At 43.7% G+C, this 21364-nt stretch overlaps 1 protein-coding gene across 2 annotated transcripts in view; it reads left to right on the plus strand.

The window, feature by feature from the left end:
• The window catches only part of GRIPAP1 (GRIP1 associated protein 1), a 66472-nt gene that overhangs the window by 42291 nt on the left and 2817 nt on the right, over positions 1-21364 (plus strand). For both annotated transcript variants that reach the window (XM_042447970.1, XM_042447971.1), the window contains 4 exons: positions 3541-3668; positions 4798-4926; positions 5965-6058; positions 17505-17659. In XM_042447970.1, the coding sequence (XP_042303904.1) occupies positions 3541-3668; positions 4798-4926; positions 5965-6058; positions 17505-17659 (506 nt within the window). The remainder of the gene's footprint in view (positions 1-3540; positions 3669-4797; positions 4927-5964; positions 6059-17504; positions 17660-21364) is intronic.

Genomic DNA, 21364 nt, shown 5'->3' on the forward strand with positions numbered 1-21364 from the left:
TAGCCTGGAGAAGAGAAGATTAAGAGGTGATATGATAGCCGTGTTTAAATATTTGAAGGGATGTCACATTGAGGAGGCAGCAAGCTTTTTTCCGCTGCTCCAGAGAACAGGATCCGGAAGAATGGATGCAAGCTGCAGGAAAGGGGATTTCACCTCAACATTAGGAGGAACTTCCTGACAGTAAGAGCTGTTTGACATGTTAAGGAAAAAGCAACATGGGACATACAATCAAAGAAATAAAACATGTATGTGAAAGTCACAGTGACTAAGCAAAAGCAATTAAGAAGCCACACAGGTGAAAAAGCTAATGTAATTTAGAAGACTTGAATGCCAAGGACAGAATTATAGAGTGTACAATTGAAAACACCTGAGAATCATTAAGTGTACAAGGTGAAATGATGAAATTGTTAAGTATGGGTTGAACTATGTGAACCAATCAAATGAATGTACACGCCCACTGGGTGGAAACTGACTAAGTGGGTGGTGTTTAACAATGGCTATAATAATTGCTATGTTTGCCTATGTATTTTGTGGAGTAGATTGGGTAGTTGGAGTAGTTTTGGAGTATTTTGGAGATTGTGAGGGCATATAGTTTTTGTATATAGTAGAATAAAGTAGATCTTTTATATAAGACTACTGAGTTGTCTGGTGTCTTGACTAAAGATACAAGAGCCAGCAGGATCCTGGAGAAGTTTGGAGACTTCTGAGGAAGAAGAGTGAGAAGGCTTGGAGAGTTTGTCAGGGTCTTCAGCCTATTCTCTGAAACTCTGCTGCTTTGGAAGAAAAGCATTAACCACTGACCAAAGCTGGTCAGCACCGCTGCATAACAAGGTGGTGAGTTAGAGCCAGAGGTGAAGAGCTACAACTCCCATCATCCCTGACATGACATTGGAACAAATTCCCTTGGAGTGTAGTGGAGGCTCCTTCCTAAGAGCTCTTTAAGCAGAGGCTGGATGGCCATCTGTCAGGGATGCTTTGATTGAGAGTTCCTGCATGGCAGGGGGTTGGACTGGATGGCCCTTGCGGTCTCATCCAACTCTATGATTCTATGAAACTTCAAATTTCCCTAGAAGCAAAGATAAGTTGAGGTTGTCATACTTTCTCTACATCATGAGAAGGCATGATTCACTCAAAGGGACAATAATGCTAGGAAAGATAGAGGGAAATAGAAAGAGAGGAAGGCCACATGCTAGATGGATGGTCTCTTATTAAGGAGGCCATGGATATGAATTTGCAGGACCTAAGCAGAGCAGAGGAGCATAGGGAGTTTTGGAGATGTCTCATGCACAGGGTCGCTGTGCGTTGGGATTGACTCGAAGGTATTAACAATAACAAATAATAATATAGTTAATCTTATAATAATAAGTTGCTGTTGTTATTTAAATTGTTCTCTTCTACTGACAGAACCTAGAACAGCATAAAATATGGTAACATGACAGGAAGAAGTATCATGAATCTGGCTCATTGACTGTACCAGAAGCATTCAGGCGAAAGCACAGATAATGTCAAAGCTTAAAACTGAGAATTCAACCCAAGCTATCATTCTATGGTGGTGACTCAGGAGACTTTCATGTCGATAAATAACTTGAGCCTTTGCAATTATAATGTTGAGCTTTCTCTTTTAATGAACTCCTGACTTAAGAGTGGATTGTCACACCAGTCCTAACCATAGGTATTGCTAGTGAGGCCTCTTTTTAACCAGCAGTGCAGAGACCCAGTCTAACCACAGCTTAGGGATCAACAAGAGACTGGAAGATCCCACCCTTCCCCAGGTTCTGCCTTCTCATGCATGGATTAATCGTGTTCCTTCTTCTGGCCTTAATTATGGTTAATTTCAGCCAGGATTTGCCTTTAACTATGGTTAAGGCCACTAGGGGGAGTATGAGGAACTTGTGCAGGAGAAGCCAAAACTTGGGGGAAGGGTAGGATCCTGCAGCCTGGCTGATAGATCGGGAGCATTTCCCTCTGCCCAGGACTCTTGCGCATTCCTGATTATGTAAACAAGATCTTTGCTGCCTGGTTTCTGTAGGCCTCTTGAGGTTCCTGCATTTGCAGAGAGAGCTAGGTGCTCCAGAGGAAAGGAGTTAGTTAGGGGGGGGGGGGAGATGTGAGCACAGGGATCGATTTAAGACAGAATGCGGACTTGGAGCATTCACACAGAATAGGAACTTGGGCACATGAGGACAGGTAAATTCTACTAGGAACAAATAGTCTATCTCAGCTACTGCCATCATTTTTCACACCTCAAGCTCTCCTTGTGTGTTGAACATGCAGAAAAGTAGAATCTGCCAGCAGACAGAACCCCTAAGGAACAATTCTAACCACCAGATAGTTCTTTGTACAGTGCTCCCTCGGGTTACGAAATTAATTCGTTCCGCGGCTAATTTCGTAACCCGAAAAACCTTCGTAACCCGAATTGCCATAGGCGCTAATGGAAAAAAAGCCGCGGCTCTGCCGCGGCTCCATTGAAAACAGCGCCGGGGTTTTTTCGTAACCCGAAAAAACCTTCGTAAGCCGAAACAATAAATCCCTATGGGATTTTTTCGTATCCCGAAAAATTCGTAAGCTGGGTAATTCGTATCCCGGGGTACCACTGTATTCAGCTATTTTGAGAGCTAGGAAATAACAAAGGGACCCTAATCAGTGTTTAATCTGAGTGGAGCTTGTTGGGGCCGTAATCTGCCTTCAAAGCAGACCCGTTTGAGAAGCAGATACCAACATGTGTGTTCTTCTATCATTTATTACTTGAAAGTGGGGTTGTATTATTTGTGTATGCAGTCTAGCTGGTAAAGAAACTGTTTCTGAGCATACAGAAAGAGCCTTTTTTTTCTCCCAGTAAAGTACTTTGCAAGCATTCACCTGCTCACATGAGGCTAAATTTCAGGTGGGTATATGGGAGTGCATGTGAGCTCCACTCCCAAACATTGCTCTGCACCCCTCATCTTCCCAAGACTTCATCCATTGATCAACACCAGTCCTGATCACACAAAACCGTTTGTTGAACTTTTCACTCAAGTCACAAAGAGAAGCAGCTGAGCGCCTGGCATTGTTCAGGGCTGTGGTTTACATGTGTGTCTACATTCACACACCCTTGTTTAGCCTACATGTATACAGATGAAGGCTTCACTTACTAAATCTAGCCACAACACATCTGGACATTGTATGGCAGGAGGTCTAGAGAAAGGATGTACCTCCCAAATTGATCTGGGCCTTGTTCAGAACCATCCATACTATTAGATATTGTGAGGCATTTTGCTTTAGGCAGCAAATTTTGGGTGTCATGGGAGGAGAGCTATTTAAGTAGTAGTAGTTGTTGTTGTTAAATAGCTATTTAAAAGATATTTAAGCTTTATTTATTTATATTGTCAAGGATGGGTAGAGGTATTTATGGGACTTTCCCTGTGTACCAAAATGACTCGACTGGCTATGGGTCCTGTGCTCCTTGACTTGGGCTGATTTTGGGCTGCATTTGCTGCAATAAAATGTCTAGAGTCAGACATTTGGCCTCCTTGGTGTTCTAACATGCCTGCTTCCTTCCAGGGATAGAAGATCTTGTCCTGGCAGATATCAGCTCACCAAGCCGGGCACAGACAGGGGACAGCAGTAGCATCTCATCCTTCAGCTATCGTGAAATCATGAAAGAGGGATCTGGACCCGGTAGTAATAAGGTGAGGAGGCCCTGAGGCAGAAAAGCTGACCTGAGGTTTGGCAGTAGAAACCAAGAAGGCTGGGGGTATTGAATGGGTGAGGTTCACTTCCTGAGTCTGAGTGGGCCTTCCCATGCAAGACAGAGGTTTCTCTGAAAGAAGCAATATCCTAAGGTATTTTTTTTGGGGGAGGGGGGAACTGGCTTCTATGAAACCAAAAGAATAAACAGAAATTGGTCCTTTAAAGGAAATTGGGCATAGTGACAGAAAGAGTTTGTGATATTTGTAGGCTGCATTTCACCAAAGAACAGAACCTGCAGAAACTTACAATGGTCAGCGTATATATAAAAACACTTTCAAATCTTCTGTTAAAATATGTCAGTTGGCTAAAAGTAAAGCTTCATAAAAGCTGGTACAGCCACCTAATACAAAACTCTTAGCTCTTCATGCTGTAATCCTTTTCAAGGGTTTATAAGACTTGTGAGAATGCAGCAGACAAGATGTTCAGTGTAGCAAGCTGTGACTTGGACAGTTCCCAGTCCTTACTTTGCATCTAATACTCAACTCAGTACATTAAACTGGTTTTTATCAGGTATAAGGATGCATTGTTGTCATTTTAAGCTTATATGGGCACTTGTAATATTTCCCAAACAAAATGTTGAAATTTGAAATGAAAGTATATAGCTTGGAGAGTACTTTGCCTCACATGAGCCCATCCATTTGTACTGAATTTATCAGTTGGTTCTCGGGGAACTGAGACTGCCTGCTGCATAAAGTTGTCCTGGTACAGTATTATGAGTTGATTTGTCTCTGTGGAGGTGTACTGTAAATCACTGCCCCCCAATACACAATCCCATGCCCACTTCTCCTGAACTTTAGATATCTGTGTAAAGAGACATCTGTTTTCAGATGTCTTAGGTAAACAGAGAGAACCATGGGTATGTAAGTATTGTTTCTAAACCTCTTGGTGTAAATGATTGTTTGACCGTTCACCCAGTATGCCTTCTTGTAAAAGCGGAGAAGAAAATTTTGATTATTTGGAGGCAAAATCAGAATGCTCTCATAATGCTGTTTGGAGACAGGATTATAGATAGAGCAAACGACTTATCCAGCTGTCATCATTTCCTCCTCTGTGTTATTTTTTCCTCAGTCAACCACAGGCAGTCCACAGTCCCAGTCGCAACCCCCACGTCCAGCGGACCTCTCAGATGAAGAAATCTCTGAGCTGTTCCAGCGTCTGGCTGAGGTTCAGCAGGAGAAGTGGTTACTAGAGGAGAAGGTATCAAAATTCCAAGACCTGGTTTTGGAAGGGCAGGCAAGGGTTTAGTGGAGTCCAGTCACTGGGGGGTGGGGGGTGACTTCTGACATTGGGAAAGTATTGCCACCACTTGACTTCATTGGCTGCAAACAGGCCTAGGAAAACCAGGAAACCAGTCCCAGGAGAAACCTCCATGTAGGAGCTCATTCTGAAATTTGATGGATATGTCCAAAAGCCAGCTTATGAGATGAGCCCTGAGAGCGAGACTCATAATGTAGGGAGGGAAATGAGACCCAAAAAGCTGCCTTCTGGGCAGAGTCAGCATAAAACATTGGTGCTGGGGATGAAGAACAAGATGGCATCTCCCCACCCCTGTTGAATTGCCTGTTGAATCTGCAATTGAAGACTGCAGATACAGTAGGACAGAAGTCCTTCATTGCATTTCAGGACTAGTTTAGAGGACCGAAGACAGATGGTGGTCTATTAACACAAGAGATCAGGCAAAGCCTTCAGAAAGAAAAGCTGGGATGCTATCACTGCCAGCTTCTGGCGAGCAGTTGTTTTCATTCTATCTTATGGTAGGGCTGGCTGGAGTAAGGGATCATGACTGGCCTGTCTCACATTTTAAGAGACACTAACACAAATAGAATGTGTGGTTTAGTGGTTAAGATGCCAATTCTGATGATTGGAAGGTTGGCTGTTCAAGGCCCAAATGCCATATGATGGGGTGAGCTCCCATCACTAGTTCGAGCTTCTGCCAACCTAGCAGTTTGAAAGCATGCCAATGCAAGTGCAGGTAGAAAACCTTTACTTCAGTGGGAAGTTAACAGCATTCCATGCAGTCATGCTGGCCATATGACCACCGGAGTCATCTTCAGACAGTGCTGGCTCTTTGGCTTAGTAACAGAGATGATCACCGCCCCCCTACAACTAGACATTCATGTCAAGGGAAAACCTTTACCTTTAATACAAATAGTAGATCCCAAGACTTGGGAGATTGCATTGGGCTCTGAGTAAGATGGACCAAGAATGAGGAATGATATTATCTTTCCTTGATAGGTGAAGCACCTGGAGGTCAGCAGCGCTTCCATGGCTGAAGACCTGTGCCGGAAAAGTGCCATCATTGAGACCTATGTGATGGACAGCCGCATTGGTGAGGAGTCTGGCATTCAGAAGAGAACTAGCTTGGCCAAGCCAGGCTTTGGGGAGTTGTGACTTTAGTGTAAGGAACAAAGAAGGAGGAAGAGAAGGCTGAAGGCAAAGACAGCACTGCTAGTGCATTTAATTTCAGTCTGATTAGGCCACTCAAGGGTACCTAATAGTTCTTTTTCTGAACCCATAGGGTAGTGGGTTAAATTTGTTGAAACGATGTAGCTTTCTAGGGTGCCATATTGTTAGAAAGGGGTGGTGGTTAATGAATGGATGGATGGATGGATGGATGGATGGATGGAGTAAGTAGTGGTTCTAAACATCTGGTCTTTCAGATGTTTTAGACTTCAGATTGCAGAATCTCCAGTTATTCATCATGCTGTCTCAGCTTCTGGGAGTTTAATTCAAAAGCTACTAGAAGATTCTAGCTTGAGAACCACTGTTTCAGGGAACCCCAGGGTTTCTGTGAATACTGGCATATTTCTGGCTGAAGAGATATTTGAGAATGGAGTCTTCTTACCACACACATTTCTTTGGGGTTGTTCCCAGTAGGTGGTGCCTGGTTGTTCAAGGTGTAGTTCTGCCTTTGCTCACACTGAGATTTCATCAGTTGGTCCAAAGTATTCTTTGTGAGTATCTATAGACTGTATTTTAATTAAATGAGACTGAGGGCTGTCTTGGAAATATATACATATATTTAGGAATATAAAGCCATTTTAAAAAATACAATTCTGAATCAAAATGCATAATCATCAAGAATTGCACACCCAGTTGGCTAGTCCAGTCTCTTAATTTTAAAGAAAAGCAAATACCACAACTGCAAAGAAGTTTTTGCAAGTGTGTGGCTAACACAGTCTGAAACCTGTGGAAAGGAAGTGCATCTCCCGAGATCTAGACTCTTCACATTCCCCTTGTACATGAAGGGAAAGATAGTAAAAATTTGACTCCCCTGAGTGCAAGTCAGATGTTCTCTTTAAAAATTACACTGAAGTATCACCATAGGGAGAAATGCTTCTTTAGGTTCATCCCCTGGCATTTATGTGGCTTGTAAAGACTAGTCATATGGGTAAGGCCAATCACATGCGCCTTCCCCACAGACTTGCTACAGGAAAACTAATTCCATGGGATCAATCTGTTGCCTTCAGTCTCTCCCACACCTGTTAAGCAATTATCATTTCTACATAAACCTAGGAAGACAAGGAAAAGGGTGGGGATCAAATAATTAGAAAATAAATTATTCAGAAATTGCACAGTTCAGTTGAGCTGAAAAATCATGACAATCTGAGAATGGGGAGTGGCAATGCTACATAACCATTTTCATAACCTCCTCTCCTTCTCAAGGTGTTACTGTATATTGAACCACAGGAAAGGCATGTGGATTCTGAAGCTGAGAAAGAAACAGCAGTGGAGCTGGGCCTAGTGTGTGTGTATGTGTAGGAAGGTTGTGGCAGTATCTCCTTCCCGCTCTGTCTGCCCCAGGACCTACCGTCCTTGCTCCCCACCCCCGCATTGCTTCCGTGACAGGCCTGGCTTGCGAAGGGGACCTTTTTGTGTCTTCAGTGAAGCCGGGGGTGGGGGGGTGGGATGACAGGGCCTTCTCCTGCAGCAGCCGACGTGACAGCCTCCATGGGGACCTGCTGTCAAAACCTGTTAGCACCATCTCCCATCACAGGGCTCAGACAGAAGCCGGAGAAAGGGGCTGTTTCTACTCAACCTCACTGCAGTACAAAGGGAAGCACACGCCCGTGTTCAGGCACAGCCATTCCAGACCTTGCCTCTTTGGCTGTCTTCCTTCGTTTGTCCTTCCAGCTAGCCATTGTCCTGCTTGTTTGGCTCTGGTTTGGTATCCAAAAGCATTTGAATATCCCTAAGAATTGGTGTTTTTTTTCCTGGCACAGGGAGATCCAAATATACAGTACCATCTCCCTCCCTCCCTCCCTCCCTCCCTCTATCCCTCTGTATGTCTGTTTAGCCCTTCACTTCTGCAGATAGTGCCCATGCTTTTGTGAAATTACAAAAGGCTTTTAGAAAAACTTTCCCTAGTTGAAAAAGTATTTTGTGATAGGAAACTGCCTGTCAAGCAAAGGAGAAGGCCTTGCTACCTGTGTGGAATATGGTTCTCTGAATTACAGCCACCATTTTTGTTTTTATTTTTAAAGCTTGTAGACATTATGGTGTAAAGTTAAGCTTGAAAAGCAAAGGTTTCTGCTGAAAGCTTTGAGAGTAGAGGCTATTTGGGACTTTCAGTAGTCATGGGCTTCATTAGCTCTGTCCCAAACCATCAGCCATCAGTCCAGCAAAATGGTGTGAAGGCACATGGTAAAGCTAAACTGGTCAGGAGATAGTCAGGAAGGTGGGAGACTCCTTGGGAATCTCTGATCATAACTCTTGAGTTCTATATGGATAAAAGAAAAAAGAAAATATTTTTATTTAAAAATATGTGCACATATTGGGCTACCCACTCATTCTCTTTCATTTATCTCTCTTATTGAATAACATTATTTGAATGAGACGTCTTAATGTTGTCTGGGTATGAAACTGTACTCAATGTTAAAGTACAAGAGGGATTTTATCCATCACACTTGACTATCATACATGGAAACAAGGTCTCAAATAAGTGGCTTCTGCTCAGTGCTAAACAGAACTGATCTCAAACCAGCAGAGAGTGGAAATCTTACTTAAAAAACAGCCACAGCCAACAACTTTCAGAATCCCCCAACCAGCTATGGTCCAAAAAAGGAAAATTTCCATTCTCAGTTTTACCAATCAAGTACTAGTATTTAAGTAATTCTTGTTTTGTGTTCTATTCCAAATCACTGAATTTTAGTCCGTGGCACTTAACCGCCTTTGGACTGGGGCCATTTCCTTTTCCCTTGTGGCAGAGGTGGGGTAAATTGTGAAGATGCAGGCTACGACCTCTTTCCATGGGCAGAAAGAGACAGTGTAGGAGAGGCACTGCTTATGCAACATCAGTGTCCAAGTGAATGTAGACTTTGCATTTTCATTAGGAACCTGTTTGAAGCATTAAACCTTGTGCATGAAAACACCCTTGATCTGTAAGAAGGCTGACATGGTGAAGAATTGGAGCCCCTCCCTTCTTCCAAACAGAAAGAAAACAGGCTTCATATTCTCAGCAGGTTTTGATGCATTGGTCTTCTTATTCCTTGCTCACAGTCGCTGTGCCCCCTCCCCAGCATGGCCTTATGTGTGTTCATACAGTTTGAAGCATTCATTCCAAGACATACAGAATATCTCATTGGTTGAGTCTTGGGCATGCGGGGAGGGTCTTCAACTGATTCTTGCTTTTTGCAGTTACTCTTAAGCAGGACTCTGTGTACACTATGCTTTCTCAGAAGGGAAATTAAAATTCCCCAGGAGAAGCACAGTTCTGCAACCTGCATAAATTGAACTAATAGAAGCAGAAATGCCTATACTTATTTGCATGGGTTTTGTTTGTTTGTTTTGGATTGGTTTTTTGCTCACATGGGGGAGAAACCAGGAATCACATAGGAAAGCAAAATCTCAATTTCTGTATGGTGAAGAGCCTCTTCAGCCCTTCCCTCCAAAACTCAACCTAGCTTGGCACAAATAATTGGCTTTACAAACTTAAGGACTAGAAAGTTGATTCTATTTTTTAGGATGAGAAAAAGGGAAGGCTGAGAATCTCAATTTACCAATATCTTCATCTAATACCAAATTCCATGCTTGTGTAGTGCCTTTGCAGAAGGTTGGCCTGTACACAACCACAACTGTAACATTGGGGGAAAGTGCTCTTACAGGCATGGGTCCAACCCCAAACTGCAATTCCTGAGGTTTAATACCTTCTGTTAGAGAAACAGGAATTCTGCAGCTTTTGGGGTGCAGAAGAAAAGAGAACCATTCATGATTAGCAGCTGTAGGGCTTCCAGCTTTGTTATGAAAGAAGCAGGGAGATTCTAAGCCCCAAATCTTAAAATAATGGCTTTTCTGCAGGCACTGGTTTCCTGCTCAGCAAAGGTAGAAGAGATAGAGAAGGAAAGTGGAGTAATGAGTTGATCAGAGATCTGTAGTCCTCCCTTTTTAAGGGATGGGGTGAAATTGCCACATTTCTGTACCATTTTGGTTGAAGGAGCAGGGTGTTGTTTCACACAGGGATGCTTGTCTCTGGAATTTACAAAAGGTTGGAAGTACAGGTAGCGGTCAACTTTTTTGCTCTTGGCATGAAAAAATGTCAGGCTCAGCAAATCATTTGGCAAGTCAATCGGAGCAAGAAGCTGGGACACCAGGCCAGAGGGAGAAGACTCTCCATCCCACCCATCAGGCTGTTTTCCTGATGTTCCTGCCAGGCATTCTCTCTGCAGTCTGTCCCCAATCCCACCCCACCCTTCACCATCCATCTCTGCACTGTGTGACGCGAAGCAGCTAGTTCTTGTCTCTCATGTGCTGCTTTTCTTTACCCTGGCTTGGGTCTCTCTTTTAACTTCCCTCCCTCTTGCCCCACACCTCGCCTGTAATTGTTCTCCTGCTCCCAGTGGATCTTCACCACTCTTAACCCATTTGTGATCTGGTTGGTGTGCTTTTGTTTGATGGAAATTGCAGAGAAAACAAAACCCTTTAATAGAAGTACAGAGTGGGAGGCATGTTTATAGCACTCCTAAAAAGCCTGGTGGAAAGAGCTTTTGTGTGCAAAGGGTTAACAGTTGAGTATTAGGGGGCAGCAAGGGAAGGATCCTCTGGAGTAGTTGTGGATAAGTTTTCCATACTTCCACGCAGAACCGTGCCGCGGGCAGGGAACAGGAGCTAGTTATAAATAGCTTGTGCAGGGTCGCCTTCGCCTCAGCTTGGCAACACACAGCCCAGCCAGTGAATATTTCATGAACGCTAAAAATACAAACCTCCTCCTCCTCCTGCATCTTGTGCTGCTTCCTTGTGCCTTTGCCTGTCATTCTCTGTCTGTTTTGTCCTCCAGATCTTTGTAACTGAATTCAGGAGTAGCTGCTGGCCCTCTGCTGTAACTACTTGACCTGACTGCCCTAAGAGTACTCAGAGACAGTGAGGGGTGTGCTTTTTAAAAAATGAATTCTACTTTTCCCAGTGTTGCAATTGGAACTCGGTTTACTTAGTCTATGGCTGTTTCCATAGTTTTCCTTAAGTGACCTAGACTTAATTACTTCTTTTTGGTGCAGGGCTGGGAAGGAAGCACAAAGTTTGATATGCAATGCCTAGATCAGGGAGGGAAGGAGAAGTCTAGGTGATGGCACTAAGAGTGTCCTAGTCTCTCTATCAGAGCTGAGAATCATGTGGGTCCAGATGTTGTTAGACTGCATTTCCCAGAATTTGTCACTATTTTGCTGGCTATAACAGATTTGACTTGCAGTCCAACAGGGCAGCATAATTCCCATCCTTGTTCTAGACTTTTTTCCCTAAGATAGAATGAGTTTGTGAATTTCTAGGACATGGTGGAGAGTCAGGGGCTTCATAAGTTCATAAATGTCTTGTGTCTGTCCACACATGATCTGAAAGGGAGATGTGGTAACAGAACCACCACAGACCTCTGTGTGTGTAGCTTTATCATCCCACAGCAAAACTTACATATCGGCTGTTGAGGATAAGCATACCCAAGAAGTGTCAAGTTTTAAAACATCATCCTGAGAGCCTTTCTTTTAAAATTTAGAAAAAGTCTCCTGATTGTGTGCACAAGTGCTGCAACAACACCTGTCATGTGCAACTGTGTATCAGGCCTGAATCCTTCCTGATACCTATGCTTTCAAATGGTAGAGTATGTGTTTCAGCCTAAATACACAGACAGTGCACTGCAAGGATTCAGATTTCGGTTGAGGAAGTCTCCCATCTGCTCTTTTAAGATAAGTGTCCAAACTTGCAGTGGCAGCATGTGGAGAAGACATGAGCATCAAGCCAAGGAAAAGGAAAGGGAGAGGCCCAGTGCTGGCCAGCTGAATGGGAGAACATTTTAGGCTATTCATTGCAGAGAGTGGCTGGGGATGGTTCTAGAGAATGTGGCCTTTGGGGGTAGTATCCAGTTCATTGAGGAGAGCTTGGAGGTCTCCAGGACAATGCTTTTCATCAGAAATAGTGAAATACAGCACTGAGTGTGATGGGAGACAATGAAGAGCTTAGAAATTAGGAACGTGGTCCTGGGATCCCCAGCCATCTCTCTGGTTTTCTCCAGGTGGTCCTGCCACCAATCCTCAATTTTTCTGCAGTCCTCCCCCCCTCCCATTCCAAAAGGTTGAAATGCCTTTCCTATGGCTTAGGGGTCTTTCACTCTACACAGTTATTTCATTGTGATTCCACTTTAATGGTAATGGCTGCCTCCTATGGAGTCCTGTGGATTGTAAGCTTTAAGGGCCTGAACAGACAGGTCAAAATAAAGCTGCTTTGGATCACTTTGGAGGTATGCTGTTTAAATGATGCATGCGTCCTAAGAGGCCAGAAGCTGCGCCAAAGCTGCGCTCCAGTCTTTAGGACTCAAGCATGGCTTTGGCACAGCTTCTGGCCTCTTAGAACGTATGCATCATTTAAACAGCATACTTCCAAAGTGACCCAAAGCAGCTTTATTTTGGTCTGTCTGTTCAGGCCCAAAAATATGCTGGGATTTGAGGTCACAACCTTTTGCCTTTGTTTCTTCCCTGCAACTTGTCCAAAATTGAATGTGGCTGTTAGGCTGAATGAAGTTCTCCATCCTTGAATTTTTAATTGGAGGTCTTCTGGGCCATATCATATAACCTTCTGCCTGGCACAGGAAATTCAGAGCTCAAGCATCTCCAATCCATGGGTGACCAGCTTCTGCTTTTTACGACCTGGGCAGGAGGAAAGAGAAAGCAAGAGGCCAACCCTCTCTTTTAAGCAACTAGGTCCATTGTCAAGCTGGTCTTATTCTGAATATTTCTCCTAATCATCAGCCAAAATTTACTACTCTGTAATTAGGTCCCTTAGATTTAGTTTTGTACTCTCAGGGGCAGCAGAGAACAAGTCTTTGCTTTCCTCTTGAAGTTACAGAGCCTTTCATCAGGCAACAGGACCAGCACTCTTATGCCTCTGAAAACCCATTAGATAATGGTACAAACTTCAAAGTTTTACTCAACTGAATGTGAAAGACATGCCCTTTTAACAATTCCATCATAATTCCAAATAAGGGTGGTGAAAATCATGGATATTTTCCTCCCTTTTCATTCAACAGGCTGAGCTGAGTATGTTCCTCCCAATTATATACGATCATGTTGTACAAATGCTTACTGGGTATGGCTCATAAGAGTTATTTTATTTTTGGACTACAGTTACCAGACTCCCACAGCCAGCATGATTACTAGTGATGCTGGCTGGTGGGATTCTGAGAATTGTAATTTTAAAAAATCCATGCTGTGTTACTGGGTTCCATATTCAATATTATGAGAAATCTGCTTTCCATTTTCTACGAGGTAAAACCACATTTCTGGGTTTTATAGCTGTCAAGATAGTTTCAAGCTGATAAGACAATATTTGTTATAATCAAAAAAGTTGTGGATGATGAAGTAGCATTTTATTATCAAGTGGAGTTCTAATGCCCCAGGACAAAGAGGAGGAATAAAAAAGTGATGTCAGAATGGATGAATTCAGCATCTTATGGTGGAGAATGTTCATGTTAGACTATATATATTCAGTCCAACTGTTAAGGCACCAGATCATATCTGATCTTGGATGTAAAGCTGGGTCAGGCCTGGTTAGTACTTCATGGGGGACCAACAAAGAATCCCAGATGCTGTAGGCTATATTTCAGAGTAAGACAATGGCAGACCACCTCTGAGCCTTCCTCACATAAGACCGCTATGAACTTGAAGGGGTCACCATAGGTTGATAGGATACTTGAAGGAACATGGATACACATTACAGGGGTTGGAACTTGTGTTGATGATAATGAAAAAGTAGCTCTAGCTAGTGTTTTGAACACAGGACTATGACCCCAGAGACCAGGGTTCAGTTCCCCTCTCAGCCATGGAAACCCACTGGGTGATTTTGGACAAGCCACATAACTTCAGTCCAAGAAAACCCTGAAAGGTTTGCCTTAGGGTCCCCATAAATCAGAAATGATTTGAAGGCAAACAGCAACAAGATCCAGCCAGTTTGGCCATTGGTAAGGGATTCTGGGAGTTGTAGTCCAAAGTCTCTGAAGGGCCAGTGGTTTCCCATCCCTGGCATAAGATGTAGTCTAGCCTATGTGATGGCACTGGGGAGAGCTGGGGAGAGCTTCAGTTCTTTTGAGTCCATTGGTCAGCCAGTGAACGTGTGTTTGTGTGTGTATCTGTTAAATGGGCTGGTGCTCACTGGTGCAGCTGAAGGGCAGGAAGGATTTCTGTCTTGAGAGACAGCTGGGCTGATGAGGGCTGAAGTTTGGGAGCAAGGAGAGCAGGTGGAATCGATCAGTGTGTCAGGGATGCTTTAGCCCAACATCAGTCTGGGGGATCAAGAGAGCGAAACGCAACCGACAGCAGTAAGAGGGAGGGCAGGGGATGCTTTGCTCTGCCTCACCCCCAGCCTTCTGCAAGACAGAAACTGAGAATCCCACTGCTCAGTTTCAGCCTTTCACTGCTACTTTTTTCAGCACGGAGAGCCAGTATTAAAATGTGCAGACAGTGCTGCCAACCCAGGGTTCATGCAGTGGAAGGAACTTGGGAGGAAGAGGTGGTAAAGAGCAGGGCCAGAGGCTCCAAATCAAGAAGGGAGACTAAAGCCAACCTGGAAGCTGGAAAAGCATGGGTGGAGTCTGGGGAAACACTTTGGATTTTGGTTTCTTGAAGTCTCCTTTTGGTTATCCTGATCATGGTTTGAGGGGGCAGGCTGGCTGTCCACTTGGACACTCTAGATGAGAGGCTGGGGTGGGGAACCTTTGATCTTCCACGTGTTGTTGGGCTGCAGCTCCTATTAGTCCCAGCCACCACAGCCCAGTGTCAAGGGAAGGGCAAACATTGTCCAGTGGGCCTTAGAGCAGGAGGAACATCTGCAGCAGATTCCAGGAGCCAGTTTTCTGTCCCGGGCCTCCTGGTAAATGACATGGACAGCCAAAATGCAAAAAAGTGCAGGGTGGGGAGTTGGGATCAGTCTTCCTTACAAGTTGACTGGAGGTATACTTCTGTTTTTGAAAGCCAAGTACTTTTTGATGTTAAACAAGGCCTGGGTGTCGCGGGAGAGACATTCCCAACATTTAAAACTTCAGTTGCTGTTCTGGAGGTTTCCAGGAGAGGCAGTCCTCCCTTTTGGGGTGGGTTATACGAAGGGTGGTCTAGAGAGCCTGGAAGGATCAAAGGCTGAAAAACAAAACAAAAAACCCTGTTTTGCCCCAGTCCTTTCGTTTGCCCATCCCTGCCCTACAGGTTCAGACTTACCTGAATTTTGCAGCTAATCTGAAGTTTTCCTCTTCTAGCTGTGTAAAATGTGGAGCCTTATTGTGGTTAATCAGTGCTGAAGAGGAACACTGCACAGGCTCAGATGTAGCTCTTATTCCATTCCAAGCACAGCTGAAAATGGATTCCATGGGTTGCTTTACTAAACATTGGGTCTGGTGATATTTGATGCATATTGGCAGCTTCTTTCTCCCAGTCCAAACAACAGGTCATACTGTCATGGGGCCATGTAGCATCCACTTCAACAGCAATCACAGTGTGAATTTGTTTCTTTGCTCACAGTGGTCATGAAATTGTGGGAGGCCTCTTGGTTTTTCCTTCTAATGTGGAAGTTTTAAAAATCTCATTTAATTCTTTTTCCAGATCTTTCCTTTTCGAAGCCAATTTCTCAGAGTGGGATGGAGGATGGGCTATTGCTGTTATCTGTTTCCTGCTGTTTTGCTAATTTCATGGCTGAGCAGATTTTCAGCCTTCCTGCAGGGAAAGACCCCAAATTTATGTCAGCCTCCTGATGAAATTAGATCCATCCTAAGCTTTGGAAAGGAGAGCAGTGAGTAATGGTTAGAGGGCAATGGACATATGAAATGCCAATCTTGTAAGGAAACAGAGCCAATGAAGTGTTGGGGTTTTATTTATCATATTGAAATGGAACACCCACTAGGACTGAGCTGAAAGGGGGAAAGGAATGTGTATGTGTGCATGTCTGTGCTCCACAAAACATTTTTCCCAAAGGGAATTGTTTTAGTCAGTTGCAGCTGAAACAACAGAATCCTGTGGCACTTTAAAGATGAACAAGTTTATTACAGCACCAGCTTTTGTGGATTATACTAATTAACTATAACAATAATGGCTCCTTCTGCAAAATACCCTACTAGCCGTTTTTTCCAGTAGCTTGGGAATAAGAGTGAAAAGATTTGCGATGCAGGTTGCTCCCTAATGCTTACTCAGATTCATATCTCATGCCATACTTCTGAACTGGCTTCTTCATGTTGTCTCATGGTTAAATCTAATCAGCTGAAAAGCATTGTGTTTGCTGCCTGATCAGAGATTGCTTAGAATCATTCAGAGAACAGGGCCACCTGAAAGAGGTATGACAGTATTCCTCAGGGTTTTTTAAAAAATATATATGCTCTTCATTTCTCACGTTTCTACTTTTCCTTATGATCAGTGAGCCCCTTAGGACAGCTTGCAATATGAATACACAATAAACAAGTCCATACGAAAATGATAAAAAAAAACAGCCAACATCTGTAAAAGCAAAAGACAATCCATTTAGTTCAGCAGCTTGGGAGAGGATGTCCTCCATCCACCTACCTACCTTCAAAGGTCTTTGGAAATAAAACCATTTGTTTATACACTTTCTAAAGGTTGCTTAGGGAGGGGTGCCATAAGTGCAGTGTCCTTGTTCTGTATGTGACTACCAGTCTCTTCTCTGCTGAGGATGGGATATTGAGGCAGACATGGTCTAAAGGTCTTAATGTGGTGCATGGTTCATACCAGAGCACAGTCTCCTTCTGAGGCTTGTATTTCACTGTATTCACTGTGGCGGCAAATATGTGTCTGCATTGTACCACCTTGAATAGAAGTGGGAATGCTGTCAGGCCAACAGACACTTGCTTAATTCTCAGATATCTTGGGTTTTGTGTAGAGGGAACTGTTTTGATTAAAGGATCATACAGAGTTGTGTAGCAGCATGAGTGCTGGAATAGAACTCTGGAGGCTGAGGTTCAAGTTCCCACTCAGGCATGGAAACCCATTGAGTAACTGGACAAGTCACACTTCTTTACCTTCAGAGAAAAGCAATGACAAATCCCCTTTGAACAAGTCTTGCCAAGAAAACCCAGTGATAGGGTTGCCTTAGGGTTGCCATAGGTTAGAAATGACTTGAAGGCACATAAGGACAATGACAATCATGCACCCCCTCCTTTCTGCCTCTGAAATGGTCCAGCATTGGTTGGCTAACTCAGTTGAAACTAGCCCGAGACTCCCTTGAAATCTCAAGTTTTGTCTCTGTGACTGACTGTCATACACTCTCAACCTCTCCTTTTCTTTCCCACCCCTTCTTTGGGACAGATGTGTCAGGAGCCCACGGGCAGGTTGACCGGAGCAGCCTGAGCAGCGTCTTGCGGGACCTGGTGAAGCCGGGAGATGAGAACCTCCGTGAGATGAACAAGAAGCTACAAAACATGCTGGAGGAACAGCTCACCAAAAACATGCACTTACAGAAGGTTTGTGGGTTGAGCCTGGAGAAAATGGGCCTTTTGGTGGTGAAAGTGAGTCAGATGGAGCACAGGAGGGTGAGAAAGATGAGTGAGAAGAGTTGTCTACTTCCGGGAGAATCACAGAGCTAAGAAAAATAAAAACAGCACTGAATTTCTGTTACCAAATTGAAACTTGCTATTTATGTCATGGGTAGGGAAAGTTTTGACCCTAAAGATGTTTGGGGCAAAAACTCCTCCCAGAGTTTTTACCACTGGCTATGCATGATTGGGGCTTCTGGGAAGTGCAATCCAAAATGTCTGGAAGACCAGCGCTTTCCCGTTCATAATTCAGATGGTATAGGATTCTGGTAAAAGAAAAATAAGTTGACACCCCTCTCCTGGTACACACACCTTTTTGGGCCAAACCCTATTTGAATAGCAACACCTACCAACTGAATAGTTTGTTCAGATGAAACCTAGAGGTTATTTTAAAAGATGGTGGCATAAGCTACTGAAGAAAGTGGGTAAGGGTCAGGGCTGGGGAAAATGTGAGCCCTCAGGTGTTGGTAGACTGCAATTCCCATCAGTTTTAGCCAACATGGACAAATAATAAGGGATGGTGGAAGCTGCAGTCCAGTAATATCTGAAGGACCACACAGTTTCTAGGATTGGTTTATTGATGGGGAAATCTTAGAGCAGGTAGGAATTACATAGAGAAACCTGGAAAACACACACACACACCCGCAGCACAATAAATACTGTCAAACTTCAGGGGTTAGGGAGATAATAGGTAATGTTGTTAACTCTTTTCCTATCTGGCTTCCAGAAATCATACAGTTAAAATTGGCAAGGTTGGTTTTTATTCTCAGAGCACATGTGTTAGCATGCCATAGACACTTGTGTCTTACACTATTATGTAAAACCAGACTGCATGTTAAAAGAGTGCACCTTCATAACAGTGGCTGCAGGGTGTCACCAGGGGGTGTTCCAGCCCTTGATGTAGAGGTGGCAAGGCAGCACATTGCAGAGTGCCTTCTGAGGAGTAGAGTAGGGTGCGGTGCTTATGCAGGGGTACCAATCTGAGTAAAGAAATGCCTGAAAAATGCCTGCTCAGTTGCATGACTACCCACCATCTTATCTTGAGCACTCCCTTACCGGCAACTCTAGAAACGGGTGTGTTTGCGTACACGTGGACCTTTAGGGTGCCTATCAACTTATGGCAACATTATGAATTTGATAGGATTTTCTTAGGCAAGGAGTATCCAGAGGTAGTTATGCCAGTTCCTTCCTCTGCAAATATAGCCTACAGAACTTAGTATTCATTGGTGGTCTCCCATCCAAGTACTAACAACGGTTGATTCTGCTTAGCTTCCAAGATCAGATGAGATCAGGCACCTTTAGAGCACAAAATCCCTGACAAAAGACAGGCAAGTTGTTCTATATGTGTTCATGAGCCCATTACCTTAAATCTCCTTTTCAAAAAATAACACTAGTAATACGTTGTTATCAATGCTGGTCCTTGAGGGTAAAAGGATATGCTCAGAAATAATGTATCCAAAGCTGCTAGATTTTATTTTATTTTACTGTAAAGTTTGGGAACTGTAAAATAGGCAGCGTGGTGTATAGCATTGGACTATGACTCTGGAGATCAGGGTTCAATTCCCAGATCTAGCTAAAAACCTACTGGGTGACCTTGGGCAAGTCACACACACTCAGCCTTAGAGGAGGACAGTGGCCTCTGAAGAAACCTGCCAAGAAAACCATATGATAGGTTAGTCTTAGGGTCACCATAAGTCAAAAATGACGAGGCACACAACAAAGTACATGTGGACTCAAGAGAAGAAACTGTTCTGAGGGAGCTGCCCAGGAACCAGTAGTGCCGGAAGCTGGAACTAAAGAACAGCTGGAGATGGTGGCCAGTGTGGAGTGTATTTTTACACATCCTGCAGCTTCCAAAGACCAGTCATGACTGTCTTAGGGTTTCTCTAGAAGTCTTTTCTCAAACGTGAATACCACAGGTGATTGTATGCTGTAATTCCTATCCACATCGCACAACTCACATACATCATACAACTCCCATTGTTGTCTGGGGGTGATGGGATTCACCTGTGGATCCAGAAGATGGGAAAGATGGCAAAGGGAAGGACAGGAGGAACAGGGGTGGGGAAGGACCAGAGCAAGTAGCCACTACTGTTGACAAGAGAGCCCTCTCAGGGTGCCTGTATAGCAACATTCAGATAGAGGGAAAGGGGTTGAGGAGAAGTAGCACTTTCTCCTAGGAACATGTGGCTGTGGTGAGTGAATAAGAAGAGGCAGCTTCCCTCTGGGAAGAGGGACAGGCTGCTGGCATGGATGCTGCTTTTGTGGGTACTCCTGGCCCAGGGCAAGTGGAAGTGGAGCTTCTGCCACTGCCCAGCCTTTTCTCTTGTTTCTGTGCCTGGTCTCAGCATGCTGCAGGTCAAGGTGACTGCTGGGGGAAGAGAGGCAGAGTGAGCCCAGCTCTGGCTCCAAACGGCAGCTGAGGGAGTAGCAGGTTTCCTTCCAAGCTCCGGCTGTGGTGACCTTGAGTGGAAAGCAACTGCTACCTCATGCCAAGGAGCTGATCATGCTCGATCCATCTTCCTGTGCCACAAACGAGTGACCAGCCCAAAGCTAGAGAAGAAATCTTGTCACCTATGCAGCTGTGTAGCTGTCTCTCAGGTTCAAGAGCCAAAAGGAACAATTGAAGGCAGACATCCCACACCTCTCATGTGCGTCAGGAGCTGCCTCTGTTCTGCTGGGACATTTCAGTAAGGTGTCCACTTTGTGGCTGTTGTCCATGTTGGAGACCCTACTGGTTGTACAAAGAAGGGGAAGAGGAGGCAGGAGTCCTCTCCTTTGTGTTCTTACACCACAAAATGGACTGCTATTCTAGGATTTTGAAGATCATAAGAGACCTTTTCCCAACACACAGTTACAGCACTATGATTCCACTTTAACAACCATGGGTCTATCCCATGGAATCTTGAGATTTGTAGCACAACTCCTCTAGTGCTACCACAAACTACAAACTCCAGGAATAAATAAGATGCAGCAACAGTAGTTAAAAGTGGAAGCACAGTGCTGTCATTGTGTAAACTGAGAAACCCCCAGGGAATGGTCATTTATTTGTTTGTTTGTTTGTTTGTTTATTATATTTATTTGTATCCCACTCTTTAGCCAGGATTGGGACTCAGAGCAGCTTCACAGCATTAAAAAGAGTACAATTAAAAACATTTTTTAAAAAGTACATTAAAAAGGAATTGAAGTATTACGGTATTAAAACAGATAGTTATTAAAATAATAAAACATATTTTAAAAAGATAAAACTATATAAAGAGAAAAAAATCTAGGGAGAAAATGACTCTGAATTCCTAGGAACAGGGCCAGGGGATTGGTTGTTAGCCCTTCATATGTTTTGGGCTATAATTCCTATGGTTCCATGCTTTTGTCTGTAATGGATGGGGATAATTACTTGTTAATTAGCTTACTTGCTGTTCACCGCTATGATCTTTGGAATAGCGGTATATAAATAAAACAAATTATTATTATTATTATTATTATTATTATTATTATTATTATTATTATTATTGGGACTGCAATCAAGAACATCTGGGGGTTCAAAATATTTCTATGCTCTGAGCTTTCCAAAAAAATATGTGGGGTTTAAATCCAAGAAGGAGAGAAGGCAAACACTTTGTATCCATATAGGTG

The sequence above is a fragment of the Sceloporus undulatus genome, chromosome 2, assembly GCF_019175285.1.
Source record: "Sceloporus undulatus isolate JIND9_A2432 ecotype Alabama chromosome 2, SceUnd_v1.1, whole genome shotgun sequence".
Classification (NCBI taxonomy): domain Eukaryota; kingdom Metazoa; phylum Chordata; class Lepidosauria; order Squamata; family Phrynosomatidae; genus Sceloporus; species Sceloporus undulatus.